General features: G+C 36.6%; 2 protein-coding genes across 3 annotated transcripts in view; both read left to right on the forward strand.

The window, feature by feature from the left end:
• Positions 1 to 7,585, forward strand: part of ifi30 (IFI30 lysosomal thiol reductase) — a 9,524-nt gene extending 1,939 nt beyond the window's left edge. Inside the window, exons 2-7 of the mRNA XM_017431337.3 lie at positions 614 to 802; positions 2,099 to 2,173; positions 5,868 to 5,954; positions 6,090 to 6,242; positions 6,738 to 6,806; positions 6,913 to 7,585. Of these exons, the coding sequence (XP_017286826.1) occupies positions 614 to 802; positions 2,099 to 2,173; positions 5,868 to 5,954; positions 6,090 to 6,242; positions 6,738 to 6,806; positions 6,913 to 6,981 (642 nt within the window). The 3' untranslated portion in view covers positions 6,982 to 7,585. The remainder of the gene's footprint in view (positions 1 to 613; positions 803 to 2,098; positions 2,174 to 5,867; positions 5,955 to 6,089; positions 6,243 to 6,737; positions 6,807 to 6,912) is intronic.
• A 6,166-nt stretch (positions 7,586 to 13,751) lies between these two features.
• The window catches only part of LOC108244848 (cAMP-specific 3',5'-cyclic phosphodiesterase 4D-like), an 83,618-nt gene continuing 80,654 nt past the window's right edge, over positions 13,752 to 16,715 (forward strand). For both annotated transcript variants that reach the window (XM_037981945.1, XM_037981947.1), the window contains exons 1-2: positions 13,752 to 13,890; positions 15,935 to 16,164. In XM_037981945.1, coding sequence (XP_037837873.1) covers positions 13,852 to 13,890; positions 15,935 to 16,164 — 269 coding nt within the window. In that variant the 5' untranslated portion in view covers positions 13,752 to 13,851. The remainder of the gene's footprint in view (positions 13,891 to 15,934; positions 16,165 to 16,715) is intronic.

Here is a 16,715-nt window from a genome sequence, read left to right on the forward strand (position 1 = left end):
GCTGTTTGAGAAATTTTGTTCTCGCCCACTACGTTTGCTCACATCCTGTGCATCTCCTGGGGGCTAAGCCCCCCTTGTCCTTAAAACCTAGTGACACCCCTGGATGAGACATTCAGAAAGTAACCATTGGATGTACATCTACAACTGATTAACTTTTGGAGTCAGTCCAGTTCAAGATGTCCATCACAGCTAATCAATATGACCCAACACAAAAATATTTTTAACTAGGACCGTTTTACAGGCACTGAGTTAAAATTGGATGTGGTATTTGCTGAGAGTCGTTCACAATGCACACTTTGTTCGTACCATCTCACAATGTAGCAAGTTTGCGGATAATGTTATTTTTAAGGTGTAACCAAAACAGCTACAACTCTGTCATTTCTCAACACAATAATCTTAGTCTACCTGTTATCTCAGTGAAGTCAGTCTGACTTCCTCAGCCCAATTTAAAAACTCTGACATGAAAGGTGATTTGCAACATGCATCCAAGGCTAGACTTTAGATTATTTAATTAATTTAAACAATTGTAATTTAATGGTGGACTGTTTGTTAAAATGTAGTTCTAGTGTAGTTACAAGCTGTACCTGAGCTGGATTCTCTGTGTCTCATGCAGGTTTTGAAGCAGTGCCTGGAGTCTGACTTCCTCAGGTCGCGTCAGACAGCAGATCCGGTGAATGTCGGATTGTTCTATGAGAGCCTGTGTCCTGGCTGCAGACTCTTCCTCACCGAGACACTCTTCCCCACCTGGCTCCTTCTGAATGACATCATGTCTGTAAATCTGGTGCCCTATGGCAACGCACAGGTGATGAGTGAACCGAGTCCACTTCCTCTACAATGTCACTTTGTGAATTTGTTTTCCATTTTATAGTTTCTTCTTTTTGAAATCAAACTACGTTTGCATACTTTGTTCTGTTTTAACTATTCATACTTCAACATGTTCAGAATAATGTTTTTTGACTTTTAGTATTGTAACTTTTATACTTTTCTAAATGAACTTTATTTAAAATAAAATTCCCCAAATAAATTATTCTAATACTTTTGGCTTCGGCTACCATTCTGCTCCTTTTAGCCTTTAGCTATAGTTGTGCTGAAATTTTAACTACTGTTTCACTCATTTTAATGACTTTTTTGCTAATGTTAGCATTGTTTTTATGTATTTATTTGTTTAGCTATTTATTTGTCAGGGGCTATGCAATCATACCCTTGTAACAGGTTAAAGTAACATATTACAGATGTGTTGTATACAACATTTTTACGTAACATTTGCAGTCCTCATCTCTGAATAGGCCTTTCTACCTCCCAATATAGTGCAGAAAATAGCAGTACTAATAATCATTACAAATTATCATTGTCACTTTTATTTAGTGGGCATAAAGTAAAATCAGAATAAAACAAAAATGACAACATATCAGACTTGTATCTTAATTACAATATATAAAAAATTAGGGTCTAAGTATTTAACACATCTAAAAATCCCATGTCTGTATTACATTGTCTAAAAATTACAATACCTGATATATTGCAACTTGAGCCTGTGTGTATCTAATTGCCTACACAGTGATGAGTGATGCAAGTTTGGTTTTGTTTCAACCAGTTTTTCATCTTATTTTAAAAACATTTCAGATTGGTCAGAGTTTTTATTTCCATGTGCTGATCCTCTAGTAGTGATTATTTTGGTGTTTTTCTGTAACATAACATATTGGTGTTCTTGCTGTACACTAAGTACAGCAATAATTCTCGTGTTTTATTATAACTAAATTTCTTCTCAAGGTTTGTTTACTTTAGCTACTGTTCAGCTGCTTTTAGTATTTAGCTATTGTTCTGCTACCTTTAGTTTTTTAACTTGTGTTTTGCTCATTTTAGCCTCTTTTAACTTTAACAACTGAGGTTCATCTTCTTCAGCAAATTTCAGCAGTCCTTCAGCACTCAGCATCCCCACTGCATTTTCACAGAAACTGTGATTTCTGTAGTTTAGTTTGCATTTATCATGAACAACCCAGTTAATAAATAATTAGAGTACTATTCAACGTAGATTTCATTTAAATGAAAATAACCACATGACATGTTTTCTTTACCTGTTGTCTTTACACCACTACAGGAAAAACCTGATGGACAGAAATATACCTATCAGTGCCAGCATGGAGAGCAAGAGTGTTTGGGCAACATGATTGAGGTGATGTCAGACTCTAAACACACACAGTGCTGCAACAGTCGAATACTGGCATTATATTTTGGAGCTGTGTCATTTGCCTTATGTTTTTATATCAAATACTTTGTCATCTTAAATATCCTGTGCATAGTCTTCTTTGCTCCAAGCATATTAAGGTATTTCCTTACTTAAAGACAAACTTTCAGGTATAATCCAGACCTCTTACAAAGGCTGACAGGAAATTATAAAAGCCAGGCATCGATATGAATTGGAAGTAGCTAGAAAAGGGGGGAAAATGCAAGTAGAGACAAAGATGGTATGTTTCTTTTATTCTAAACCACTTTTGAGCAGTCCAGCATGTGGATACATCTGATTTACAGTTTTGGGAAAAAGTATTTGCGCCCTTTTGTGTCACACCAACACATTTCAGATCATCAAACAATTGTTAATATCAGCCGAAGGTAAACTGAATAATTAAAAAATGCAGTTTTAAAATTATGATTTTGTTTATTACAGGGAAACAAATTATCTAACCCAACCTGGCCCTAATAACTAGTTGTTCTACCTTTGGCAGGAACAACTTCAGTCAAGCATTTGCAATAACTGGTAATGAGTTTTTAACATGGCTGTCATTTGTTACTGTGCTTGGGATCATTATCCTGCTTCAGAGTCCAAGTTTTCTTGAGCCTAAGATCACAAATTATTGGCCAAACATTGTTCTTCGGGTGTTTCTGGTAGATGGTTCCATCAGTTCAGGAGCATTATTATGAAATCATTCAAACTTTTATTGCTGCATTTTATTTCAGCTTGAGTATTTGTTGGATGTAGTTCTCACAGTGGCTAAACCACTGTTGCATAACTAGGTGGAAATCTGCTGAACCAGGAGGTTAAACCCAGGAATGAACAAAGAGCTGCCGTATATATTGGTGCAGGAACTTCAACAATGACAGTCAGGTGATCAGGACTGGGCTTCAGGCCCTCCTTAGAGGTGACATAAAGGAAAGATAAAGAAAGCAATTTATGTCAAACAAAATAAAACAAATTTAAAACAGGAGGAGCTCTCAGATTTCAGCTTTCTGAAACTTACATTAAGCCTGATACCCAGTTATAAACCTATATTTAACATCTTCATGCATGTGACCAAAACATCTTTGTGTGAGCCAGACAAACAAAGAACCCAAGGACTCCGAGTTAGTATATTCTGCATGTTAATCTAGTTTATATAGTTGGGTATCTAATGCAATTTAAAAGCTTTAAACTCCACACTCTACTTTTTTTTTAATCAAGAAAGCTTGTCTTCAAAATGTCTTCAACCACAGAATAGAAGTTCAGTTGTTTTTTTTTTTGTTTTTTTTTTATCTTTTTGGATTTTTCATGTTCTGGATGACTGAGAATCTACACCAGTGGTAATAAAATGTATTAAATTATTTGACTAACTTCTTATTAGTTAAATGAACACATAAATCTTCAGCATTTATTTTTCACATTTCAAAAGATTTCACAATAAAAAATCAAAAAATGGGTTTTGTCTGTACATAAATCATGGTATTCCTTAGTCTTAAAAGAAATGTAAGAAACATCTGTCTCTACTGATGAGCCTCAGAAAACAGCTCATCCAAACAATACCAAGGGCTCCGTTATGACAGAATGAACTTTTACACAGAACAGTTGCTGGAAAGGTGAGTGTGGGTCAGAGGTCTCAAAAGAAGAGGGTCTCTTTATGCTACACAACAATTAACTGAAGGACCTGAGACTTTTCTCGTGGCGTTTCAGTGTTCATTTGGCATGTGATTTTTATCAAATGCTGCAACCATCAGATTAACGTCAACACACAGTACTTCTAACTCAGGAACAACCACTTCTGTCACTACAGTCACAGCTGATTTGCATACTTTAACAAAATGTCCCTTTTTCTTAGAGTGAATATGTTTTGCTTTAGCAGCAGGACAGTTTTTATCATTATCTTGGTGCTTATCTGATCCACATGTGAAGCAGTGATGACTTGCCTGAACATGGGGTGGAGGTCCATGTGCTTCATGTGTTAGTGCTCTTCTTTTCCCTTGAAAATGAGCATTTGCTGCATCTATAGCCTGTACAGGTGCAGGTGGGCCTGTATTCACAGCTAGGAGCAGTGTAGCATTTTTAACTGCTGCTTCCACTTGACATGTGATTGTTAGATCTTTGTCCAGTATGAGATCCTCCTCCAGCAGTGACTTATCCTTCACAGCACTGAGATAAGCATTAGCAATGAGCAGATCTCTTATTACTTCACTTTCCATCACTCCAAAGCCACATGGCACAGCTAAGGCTCCGAGGGCAGCAACATACTGGTTTGTGGTTTCATCAGCAGGTTGAATGCTTCTGAGTGTGTGTGTTTGCACAGAATATATGGATGTTGGGAACAAAATGTCTTTTAAGTGGAGCCATAGCCTCATCAAATCTTGTACCTTGTTCTGTTAGTGTGAACAACAGACGTCTCTCTGGTTAAGCAGTGTTGTAGCCATAGGTGTCCCTGGGCATTTATGATGAGCATATAATTGTTAAATATTTTCAGCCATGTTGTATATGTTATAGGAGCCTTACCACTGTGATACAGGAAAGGTAGTGAATTTGGTACTGAAGCGCTCATCCTCATCATCAGTTTTGTTCTGACAGTTGTATTAAAATATGAGATGATTGTTTAAACTAAAGAACTTTATTCCAGCAATTGTGGACATGTTTTATTGAACACTGTTCTCTCTGTATTCTTTTGTTGTCTTTTTAACACAGTCTCACTTCTGCCAACCAAACACATGCATTCAGTATAAAATTAAAAACACACAGCCTTGGAACTCTCCCATAGTGTCCATTTTTGCCCTTTGTCTCTTTCTTATTGTTGACTCATGAAATCTGACCCTAACAGTGGCAAGTCAGGACTGGCTTTTTTGTCGGTTTATTTGAGACTTCCAGGATGAGTCGTTGATGCACTATTAGTCATTTTGGTGAGCTGGTCATTCCTGGGAAGATTTGGAATAGCTTTAATGAATGAAATTATCATTTAAAAACTGCATTTTGTATTTACTCAGGTTATCTTTGTCTGATATTAACATTTTTTGATGATCTAAAACCTTTAAGTGTGACAAATATGGCAAAAACTGAAGAAATCTGTAAGGAGCACTGCACATGTTTCACATGAAATTCCCTCCACGAAGAGAAGGGTTTTTGTCTTTTTAAATTTAAAAGCTGTTTTATGTGAATCCATTAATGTCCGTGACAGCTGAATGATTTAGTTGAAACATCTAGCTTCTGTATATATATTTTCAATTTATGGCCAGCAGTTTGTTGTTAGTTTCATTGATTTTCATTTATCTAACATTTTGAGATTCAATGTGATTTTGCCCCCAAGTTCACTCATATTTGAACATTTTCACCCACTGAATATGTCATTTGACTCTCAAACACCAACAAATGTAAAAAAAACAGTGATAAATATTTGTGCCCAGTTGTTTTCAAGCCATTAGTTTTGCATTAAAAATGACAGATTTGAAATAAATAATAGGATGCTAACATCCCAACTGCAGAATAAAGACTAAATAAAAACCTCCCTAAAATTTTAAATAGTGGAAGTAAGTGAAAACTTCAGCCTTTATTTGTGCACAAATTTTAAGATTTATTGTAGTTTTCATTAGAAGTTGGTTTCCATGATGCATTAATTAATCAGTGTCTCTGTTCTCCCCAGACTTGTTTGCTCAACATGACTGACATGGCTTTCCCAATCATCTTCTGTATGGAATCCTCCACTGATGTCCTCAGCTCAGTTGACAGCGTAAGGAAGTTTGTGTCTTGGCTTATATGTGTGTGTGTGTGTGTGTGTGTAAACATTTTCACTGACTTTATAATATCACTGATGTATTCTTCATTCTATTGGTCTTCCTTATTTTTGTTTATATGTCAATTGTAGTGTGTGAAGCTCTATGCCCCTGATTTGGATCATGACAAATTAATGGGCTGTGTGAAAGGAGATATTGGAAACCAGCTGATGCATCAGAATGCATTGAAGACCAAAGCCTTAAACCCTCCACACCAGTATGTGCCCTGGGTGACCATTAATGGGGTAAGATGTCTGTACAGTAAACAGCTAATTTTATTAACTCTGTGATAATCTGTGGAAAAACACAAAGAGACCACAAGAAACCACTAAACATCAGACAAGAATAAAATAAATAGGTCAACTTGATTTAAACACTGTGAAATGAGAAACCTCCTCCTCCTCTAGCGTTATTTTACACCTATATGTCATTTTTCAGAAATACCATATTTTCTGGACTATAAGTCGCTCCGGAGTACAAGTTGCACCAGCCATAAAATGCATAATAAAGAAGGAAAAGACATATATAAGTCGCACTGGAGTATAAGTCGCACTGGAGTATAAGTCGCGTTTTTGGGGGAAATTTATTTGATAAAATCCAACACCAAGAACAGACATGTCATCTTGAAAGGCAATTTAAAATAAAAATAGAATAGAGGCAACAACAGGCTGAATAATTGCACGGTAACTTCTTTTCCACCTCTGTCTCTCTTTAAAGCCTTTACCATGTTTGTTTTGCAGGTACACACAGAAGACCTGCAGCAAAAAGCCATGGAGTCCTTGTTCATGCTGGTCTGTGACATGTTTAAGGTATACTTAAAGCCACGCAAATCTATTTCTGACTCTGTTTTGCAATTGAGGCTTTTAATTTCTCAGATCAGTGTTTCATTTATGTTTTTGTTTGTTTGTTTTTCAGGGCACCAAGCCTCCTGCATGTGGAGGGAAACCACAACAACACTACAGAAGTTACTACCACAATGAGTGAAGAAGGCCGATCTCTTCCAGATGTGGCCAACAAACAAAGAACACTGACAATCATCATCAACACTTATTTTTTCTGTTATCTTTTTTACATATCTCTAAAGATTGATGATTTTGAATACATTATTTTCTGTTTCACCAAATAGATTCACATTTTTGTCTATAAATTGTCTTTATTGAAATGGTGTTTTTTGAAATCATAAAGAAATGTTTTAGCATGTTAACTTGATGACTTAAGTTTGTCTTTCTGTCCATTAGATGGTGCCATAGTTCTGAATTTTTATTTTTTAGCCAACTGCCTTCCAACATGCATTTTTTAACACTGTTTATTGAATTTTAAACATTTTAAATCAACTGTTAACAACAAATACCCCCACCCCCACCCTAGCATCTACTCCTGACAAACATACAGATGAAAAAAAAAAAGTGCAATAAAACGAACAAAAAAATAAAAGATCTAGAAATACACATGCATTTCCATACACATTACATATATGCATTAGTACACAGATGTCAAAACACATCACTGTGGTCATCAGTTCAGAATTATCTGATATGCTGTACCTTTTTATTAAAGGATAGAAAGAGGCTCTAGGTTTCAAATGATACAGCCAAAGTCAGCCTGTTTTTTTTTCCCAGTTTAAGAAAATAAACTCCATCTTATCTAGCTTGTATGTGTATGTGGAGCTGCAGATCTGATCTTTAACAGTATTAGCCTTCTGGCCGACTGAGATGTGAAAACTATTAAATCCTTTTTAGCAGGAGAGAGATAAAGTGAAGTAGCCCTTATGGAAGAAAGGAAAACAAACAAACAAAAAGTAAACAAGATCCATAATTAGGAGAAATGAGCTTAAAATTCTACATAAAAAATATTATTTAAGTAAAGAAATTATGGGTATTTCAGAACAGATATTTATATAATTGCTTTTAAAAATGTTAAGAACTAAAGAATATAAGCATTATGGGCCTACACTGCTTATTGTGTTGGAATAAGGTTAAAGGTTGGGTAAGATTGATTCTGGCTCTTTGTAAAGTCACAACTCACTAGTACAACTTAAAAATGAAACAGTCATAAACTTGCCTTCTAACTGCAGCACCACTGTTCTGGAGGAATCTTCATGCTGGATTAAGGTCAATAACAATGGTAGTCAGGCTCTTTAACTCATAAAAAAGGCTCTACATTTTAGTAATGATTTCTCAGTGATAGCTAGATGTTGCTAACTAGCATTTTCTTCTATTTTATGACTGTTGGCATCCAGCTTAGTAGTGTATTACCAGCACCTTTTGCTCCAGACTGAGGGTCACAGAGTAGCTTACAATCTAAAGGGCTCTTAAAAAATGAAAAACCTCCTTACAAATCTTTCATAATCCCCAATCTCCAGACTTACCTATGCACTCTATGGTACACTGATTTCTTCTTAGATCCTGTTATACTGTTTATTTTTACTTATACTCATATATATATATATAAATATTGCTTTTTTTCACCATATTACATTTTGCCAATTTTGTCCCTTGATCTTTAAAAGACTATTCAGATGTAAATCTCAGATTTTAATAATTAATTATAACCATTGCATCACCTTCAATCCATAGCAACAGTATATTCTTGCTCTGTCCCTCTTTCCAACATCCTGTATGGTATACCTTGTTTGATAAATGTTACACAACCTTCTCCCTCTCCTAACACTATTTCCTCATCAGTGTATACACTGTATATTTATCACAACATCTAGGTCAGGTTTTAACTACATTTCCTATACACAAATGACATCTGGTGTTACTGATAACTCATTTATGAAATGTTTGAATTCCTGAGCATTGGTGGTCAGTAAACTTCTTGCATTCCACTGTAAGAGAATAACCATAATTAGAACTGTCCAACCCATAATGAATCCTGATTTGACTGATAAGTGAGGTTTTCTCTCACTTCTTCCCCATGTCGGTCCCACTAATCCAAGATAGTAAGGAATAAGGTATTTCACAAATCTACCAACTAAATTGTTGCCAAACAATTTTATCACCAATGTGTTTGTAAAGGTGAGCAATAACATGTTTTAAAATGTTGAAGTCCAACTCCCATGGGAAACCCTGAAATAACCTGCTGAAGAAAGGGTACGGATAAGTGATTGTCAAAAAACTGATTTTTAAAAATCGGGCCTTAAGCAACCTGTGAGGGGTAAAATATGTTTTTTTTCATGATTCTGAGTTGATTGTTAACATTTATATTTAACCACAAACACCTTTATTGAAAAAGGCCACCCTCACTTTCACATTCAAAGTAGCTTTTGTTTCACATAATTATATAATACTCTACTATTTCTCATTCACAATGTCAGAAACTTCAAGAGTCATTGTCTATGTTTTCGTCACATTCAACAACATCATGACTGTAGTTTTTGCATGTAATACCTTTACAGACTCCACAGGCCAAGTTACACGTGACATGACCCCATTCTTTGCTCCAACCCCCATGACAGTTGCAGCTCATGAACTTCAGTAGCTCCTCAGGAGCCATGAGGTCTTGTGTTGAAACTAGCTCATACCCATGCACACTTAGTGTCCATGCATAGTCACTGGGGTTCAGAGACATGGTCTATAGAAGGATCCAGACCCGGGTCTGCAGGTAGCTGCTGTGCTGTTTCACCCTCTGTTGAAGGTAGAGTCTCTAGTTTGATCACTCCTTGAAAACATGCTGTATCAAATTTCACCCAATGTAGTATCTGGTTCATGGTGAATGTACTGGAAAATTGCATCATCAGCCTGAATCTCTGCCTCCTTGGTAGCTTCTGTGTCAAGGAAGATGTACATGTACTCATCCACATCCCATTCACAAAACCTGAAAAAATGCATCAGTTTTGTGTCAAGTATAATGTGAATCAGAAATACAATTATTATTATTATTTCAACAACAACAACAACAACAGTAATAATAACAACTATTATTATTATTATTATTATTATTATTATTATTATTATTATTATTAGTCATAGTAATAATAGTATCGTCACTAGTTTTGTCATTATTACCTGTTATATAATGGAGTTGTTTTCCTATGGACAGTGACTGCAGACAGAAGAGCAGGTCACACTTTTGTCTTTCAGTGAGAGATTCTTGGATCTTTCAGACGTCATAAGAGCTGTTTGATGTAGTTAAGAAGAGTGGATGGTGGCTGCCTGAGCTATGATGCACCAGCATTACCAGCCTGTCTGCATCTTCTGCCCGCACCTGAAAATAGAACAGGATATACAAAGCATAACCAACCATGCAAAAACAGATCAAACTTTTCAATGATGCAAATTCTCTTCTTTTTAAAGCAACCCATCCCCCCTCTGAGTACCATCTAGTAGTTGATGAAGGAAAATACAGACACAAATGTTTCTGACCTCAGCAGAGTAATCAGAAGCATTTGCCAATGTCTCTCTCAGTTGAAGTGTTAGCATCATTGTTATTTCTTTGCAGTGATGTGATGCTTTCAGAAGGCTGAAGAGAGGAGGTGGCTGAGCTCACTCTTGTTATGAGTTTTGTGCAGGAACTTCACTCTTGGGGTCCAGTTAAACATAGCTGGTCAAATCTGATGATCACAGCAGGAATTCTTGGTACACCGGATGTGGTTGTGACCTTTTGGTGATATAGCCATCAAAGACCACAATGATCCTCTGAAAACACAAAATTACCTCTGCCCTTCTGATGTGATTAGTTAACTTCACTATTGACTGAATAATATTAAATACTTTCCAAAGATTAAAAAATGAGTGTCTATTTTGGTAAGCACTTTGAACCACCTTGTTGCTGAAAAGTGCTATATGTATCTATATCTATATCTATATCTATATCTATATCTATATATATATATACAATTTGACTTGACTTGACTATTGAGGATAGACCTAGTTTGATCTAGGGATATAATTGAGGATAAAACTGCTTCTAAGTGCCTGGCTAGTAACTTTGCGAGCAGCTTGAAGTCAACATTTAACAAGCCGATGGGATGATAGTGTAGTGTGTGATGGCAGGAATAAGACAGGAGTAAGACTTGGAGAGAGAAAGACAGTGACTGCAGCTGAGGGCTGAAGTGATTCACCTGTGTGTGGAAATTTTTAAGAGAGACAGCAGTACTAAAAGTACAGGTGGGCATGGCTGTATCTGTGGGGCAGAGCTTGGTGAAAGTCACAGGGCTGAGGCCCAGCCAAGCAGCAGTTTTTGCACTGAATTATAGAGGGTGGGTGTCACTCGCATGCTGTTTTGGGCTGCCAGTGGTGAAGATAGTTAGAAGGTGCAGGGTTTTAGACAGGATTAGGTGGGAGATAGTGGGAGAATTAGGAGTGCCCTTATCTGCCCTCCAGCTTGTGATTGAGGTTCTCCTGCAACTTGTGGAGAACCTCACTCTAGTGGATCAGAGGATTCATGAACTGCAATCTGTCACTGCACTGGTGCCAAAGCTCAGATCCTCGGTGAGGGTCTCAAACCCCAGGAAAGCTAAGTGTTTTAAGATTATATAGATATTTTTTTTCCATTTTTTATGTTCTTATAGTGTTGGTTTTAGGGGTTTAGATTTCAGCTACAGCTCATTGGGTGGGTGGTATTCCAGTTCGGGGGTATATGACAACTGTTGCTGTCACATGTGCCCTCACCTCACAAGTTGCTTGCAGTGGAGAGTGAGCTAGACTTTGGTCCAGTATCACATGCTCTATCCAGTTAGTGTGTAGTGCTGTGTTTAGTTGGAGTGCTCTGTGCAGATGTTAGTTTATGGTGACTGTTTAATGAGCCCATACACCTGTAATAGGCTGTGGGACCTAAAATCACAAGGTTTGAGGCTTGAGCTGTGTGTCTTCCTTCCTTTCAGATTCAGGTTGTGTGCTTTTTAAAATTTATGAATTATCAATAAAGTTTGTTATATTTTTATAACTCTTGGTCTATTTCATTCTTTGACATTTTGCATTGAAACAATACAGAATTGTTTATTACAATACAAACACCATTATAATAGGTCTTTACCCTTTTCTTAAAAGCAACAAGATAAAAGCCGGTTCAGTCAACTGGGATGCAGATATTTGTTGCAGCAAGTTACTAATTTATTCCCATGTTCATAAAATATAGATCTTGTATTGAGTAGAGATTCAGTGGTGTGCTCTGATGTGATAAGATCGTAATCGACTTGCAAAAAGATTCTTCAATCTGTCAGTCCTTCTCTGGTGAGCACCGCCTCAACAATAGAATTAATGAATTTGTTGTTTAATTAGTTAATTTGCACATTTTCCATATTTGTTCCATTTTTTTTGTCCATCATTTGTAGGTTGTTAGCTTGTGTATTGGTGTGTGGAATTGCAAAGTTATCATCCCTGACTAATGCAAATCCACTAGAGTTTTTTTTCCTTCTTTTGGCTGCAGGGTTGGGGGTGCTGGGATGCACCATGACAGTCTCAAGTTAACCGGGTCAATTTAGTGAGATTTACTGGAATCCATGAAGTGAACCATATTTACCAACGCCGCTCAACAAAGCCATGGTGGAGTCAAGGGGTGGAACTAAGTTCAATGCTGTGCCTTTTATTGGGGCCAGCCTAAAGCACACCTGTGCAATAATCATGCTGTCTAATCAGCATCTTAATACGCCACACCTGTGAGGTGGATGGATTATCTCGATAAAGGAGAAGTACTTACTAACACAGATTTACACAAATTTGTGAGCAGTATTTGAGAGAAAAAGGACCATTGTGTACATAGAAAAAGTCTTAGATCTTGAACTCAGTTCATGAAAAATGGGAGCAAAAACAAAAGTGTTGTGTTTATATGTTATAAACATGTTAGGTTTGGTCAATGTCACAAAGAGCCACTGCAGGGAGACCAAAGAGCCACATGTGGTCCCAGAGCCACAGGTTGCAGACCCCTGTTCTATACAATAAAAACTGCACAGACCTTCCACCCCATCATAGTATTGCTGATTTGTAAACAATATTTTTTTCTGTATCTCTTGTTTGGTAAATTTTTGTATCTCATTTTCTAAGTCTTCTATCTCCTCTTCTATCTCTTTATTACCAGCATCTTCAACCCAAACTTTTGTAGTTGTTTTATTTTGGTTTCCACATTTGCAAGCATTGCCTTTTAGATTCCTTTAGTTAACCTTGCCCCTCAACAAAACTAAAATCCATTCAATGGTTCAAGCTATTGTGCTAACAGACAGACACCCACACAAACACACCTGTCATACAAAAAGTCTAACATATCTGACAGCTGGCTTTATGCTTTGTTTTGTATTTGTTTTTAAAACCTGACTTCATACGGGCGTGCATCAGACATAGGCAGGGTTATAAAAGTTCACAGTATTTCTAAAGGACTGAATATTTTACAAAGCCAACATTTGTAGAAAACATTAAAAACCTCAATGAACCTCAGAGATCAGTTTAATCAAAGCCAGAATCTGTCTGGCCAAACCAGTAGGTCAGGAAGCTGAAGGCCCAGAGATTTTACAGTCAGATACAGATGAAAGTCATACAAGCTGCTCCAGTGCCTCAAACTCACAACCAGCTACAGTGAACTTTTTTGTCACAGCTTGTCAGAGCAAATAATCCACATTTGTTATAAAATGTCCACATATGATGGGTCTTATTACATTACAGTGTGAAAAGTGTTTTTACCCCTTTAAGGTTTGAACCAAAAACAGAGCTCAGAACATTTGGTGTTTATTAATGAACACTGAAGTGACAGCTGAGGGTTCTAAGGAGGCGGAGAAACGTGACGTACTGAATGACAGCCTGGGAAAGGATCAGTGCCTCAGACAGGCTCATATCTGATCTGAAATGGGGTTCCTGTATATCCTCCTCGTTGGCATTTCCTTCCCAGTTGTTTTCTTCTCATGATACAGTAGATACGAATATGAGGAGAAATAACTCAAGATTGTTCAACTTCACGGAGGTAAGAGTGATTTCTTTTAATGAAATACATTCACAAAAGTCCATTTCTTTCTGTAACTAAATATTCTAATTCATATTTAGTTGCCCTATGTTATTTTCTAAATGTTAAGTGATTTTTAAACCAGCTATCAAATCTCAATTAAAATATGATGTTACTGGTTGGATCTGATTATTGGAATAATTCTTGCATCATCTTTTTTTGTTTTATACCTTTACAAAGCAGTTACAGGGAGGATAATACAATCTTTTTTTCTTAAAATATAATAATCAAGAAACTAACTGAAAAAACCCTCCCACAGTGTTAACATCTTGGTCAGAGAAGGACACTGCTGAGAATGAAAGGTGAAACATCCAGAGAGAGTAGGAGTTAGAGTCACAGGATGCACATAAAAGTCTTTGTAAATTGACGTTGAAAGATAACCTGGGAGCTGAATCCCAAACTGTCTTTAGAAGAATTATCTTTTGCATCTGAGCTAAGTGTGAGGGACTCTGGACCTAAAATACGATAAATCCTCCAAAAATACGAGGTCTTTTCAAGCACTTGTCGTGAATTCAGTGCTTATGTACAGTATGTACAGTTTTTTTGCAAATGATAAAACATTCATAAAGCATTAATTTTTCTAACATGTTGATGTACATACAATACCAATTCCTAAAAAGATTGGACATTGCATAAAATATAAACAAAAACAAAATGAAATCATTTAAAAATCGCAAAATCATATTTCATTCACAATGAAACATAGTAAATATGTCAAATGTTAAGGAATTGTACTAATTTTAGAAAAACAGAGGAAATTTTAAATGTTATGGCAGGAACACATCTCAGTAAAGTTGTTCCAGGTCCATGTTTCACTCTGTGGATCATTTCCTCTTCTTTCAACAACAGTCTGTAAACATCTAGGACCTGAGGAGAGCAGCTGCTGGAGGTTTTAGAGGGAATGTTGTCCCATTCTGGTCTGATGGAGAATTCTAGCTGTTCAGCAGAGCTGGGTTTTCTTTGTTCATGTTGCTACAAATATTTTCACCTGATAAGATATCTGGACTGCAGGCAGGCCACTTCAGCACCTGGACTCTTCTACTTCAAAACCATGCTCTTGTAATGGATGCAATCTGTGGTTTAATGTTGTCTTGTTGAAATATGCAAGGTCTTCTCTGAAAAAGATGTTGTCTGGATGGGAGCATACATTGTTCTTAAACCTGTATATACCTTTCTGCATTGATGGTGCCTTTCCAGATGTGTACACTGTTCATGCTAGAGGAACTAATGCTCCATACTATCAGAGACGCAGGACTTGAAATTGCTGGCTGATAACATGCCAGCTGGTCCCTCTCTTCTTTAGTATGGAGAACATGGTGTCTGTGGTTTCCAAAAAGGAATGTGAAATTTTGATTAATGTGACCACAGAACAGTTTTCAACTTTGCCAGAATTCCAGCCTTTATGGATGGAAGTGTTCCTGAGTCCAATCAGTGATGTCCAGAACAGAATCAGATCTGTTTTTATTGCAGTGGCCCCTGAGGGCCCAAAAATCACGACCTTCCAATATTGGCTTTCATTCTTGTTCTTTGAGATCAGAGATTTCTTCAGATTCTTGAACATTTTTGATGATATTATAAACTGTAGCTGATGGGATGGTTAAAGTCTTCCCAATCCTCCATTGAGGAACATTACACTGGAATTGTTCCTCTTTTTATACTCTTGCCTCTGACCTGTTGCCAATTAACCTAATTAGTTATAAAATGCTCCTCCAACTGTTTTCTATTTGTACCACTTACTTTTACAGCCTTTGGTTGCTCTGTCCCAACTTTTTTGAGATGTGTTACTGCCATTAAATTTATAAATTATAAATTTATCTAAGGTTTTTTTTTAAAGTAGTTTGTAAATTATTTGTATGGGGTAGATCTAGATTTTCCTTCTTGTTATGTTTTCTCAGTCTTCATTCTTTACTTTTAGTCATGGATCTTTGAACTATTACTTTGAAAATTGACTAAATAAAAAACTGCCCTCACTTCTTTGTGTCCTGTCCTGTTTTGTCCTATCCAGAGACACTGGGACTGTTCGGAGCAGGGCTCATGCACTGAGCAGCTCCAGGACTCTGATGATAAATATGTGGTAAAAAGGCTATTCTCTGGAAACCTGCAGCTGCCCAGACTCTCCTGCAGACCCTCCTCACAGGACAGGTCAGAGGATGGGCTCTCAACCACACCTGCACCCCGCAGCATCAGACACTCCAGAAGCCTTGGGACCCTGACCAGCTGCATCTCCAGACCCTTGTGAGTTAGTAATTCATTATGATTATAAATCATAATATTGTTGTCATGGTTTGACGGTTTCTTTGAGTTTTTGTTTGTGTTGATTTTCTGTTTATAGTTTCTTCAGTATATTTTTTGCAAACAAATGACTTTAGCATACTTTGTACTATTGTACCTATATATACACATCAGAACATTTGGCACAATGAGAAATAGGGTGCTACAACCTTTCAGATTTGTAACTTTTATACTTTTTGAATTGTTTAACTGTATTTACAAAAATCTTCTTCATAGCAATACTTTCTATGAAAAACTCTTTTCAGTTTCTTGAAAAACATTGTTTTCTGAAGTCCACTTAAGCATACTTGTGCTATTTTAGTTTTTCATGCTACTATTAGTACTGGCCCTTAGTTTCTTTTCATATTTTTTACTTTCTAGCTACTGTCTTGCTACTTTTAGGTTTTTCATTGTTTTGTTATTTTAGCTTTTACCTACAGTTTGTTTGAATTTAGCTATTGACTAAGTTTTTGATCATTTTAGCTTTTTGTTAGTTTTGTCAATTTTAGCTTTCA

Source organism: Kryptolebias marmoratus, linkage group LG20 (assembly GCF_001649575.2).
Source record: "Kryptolebias marmoratus isolate JLee-2015 linkage group LG20, ASM164957v2, whole genome shotgun sequence".
Taxonomy (NCBI): domain Eukaryota; kingdom Metazoa; phylum Chordata; class Actinopteri; order Cyprinodontiformes; family Rivulidae; genus Kryptolebias; species Kryptolebias marmoratus.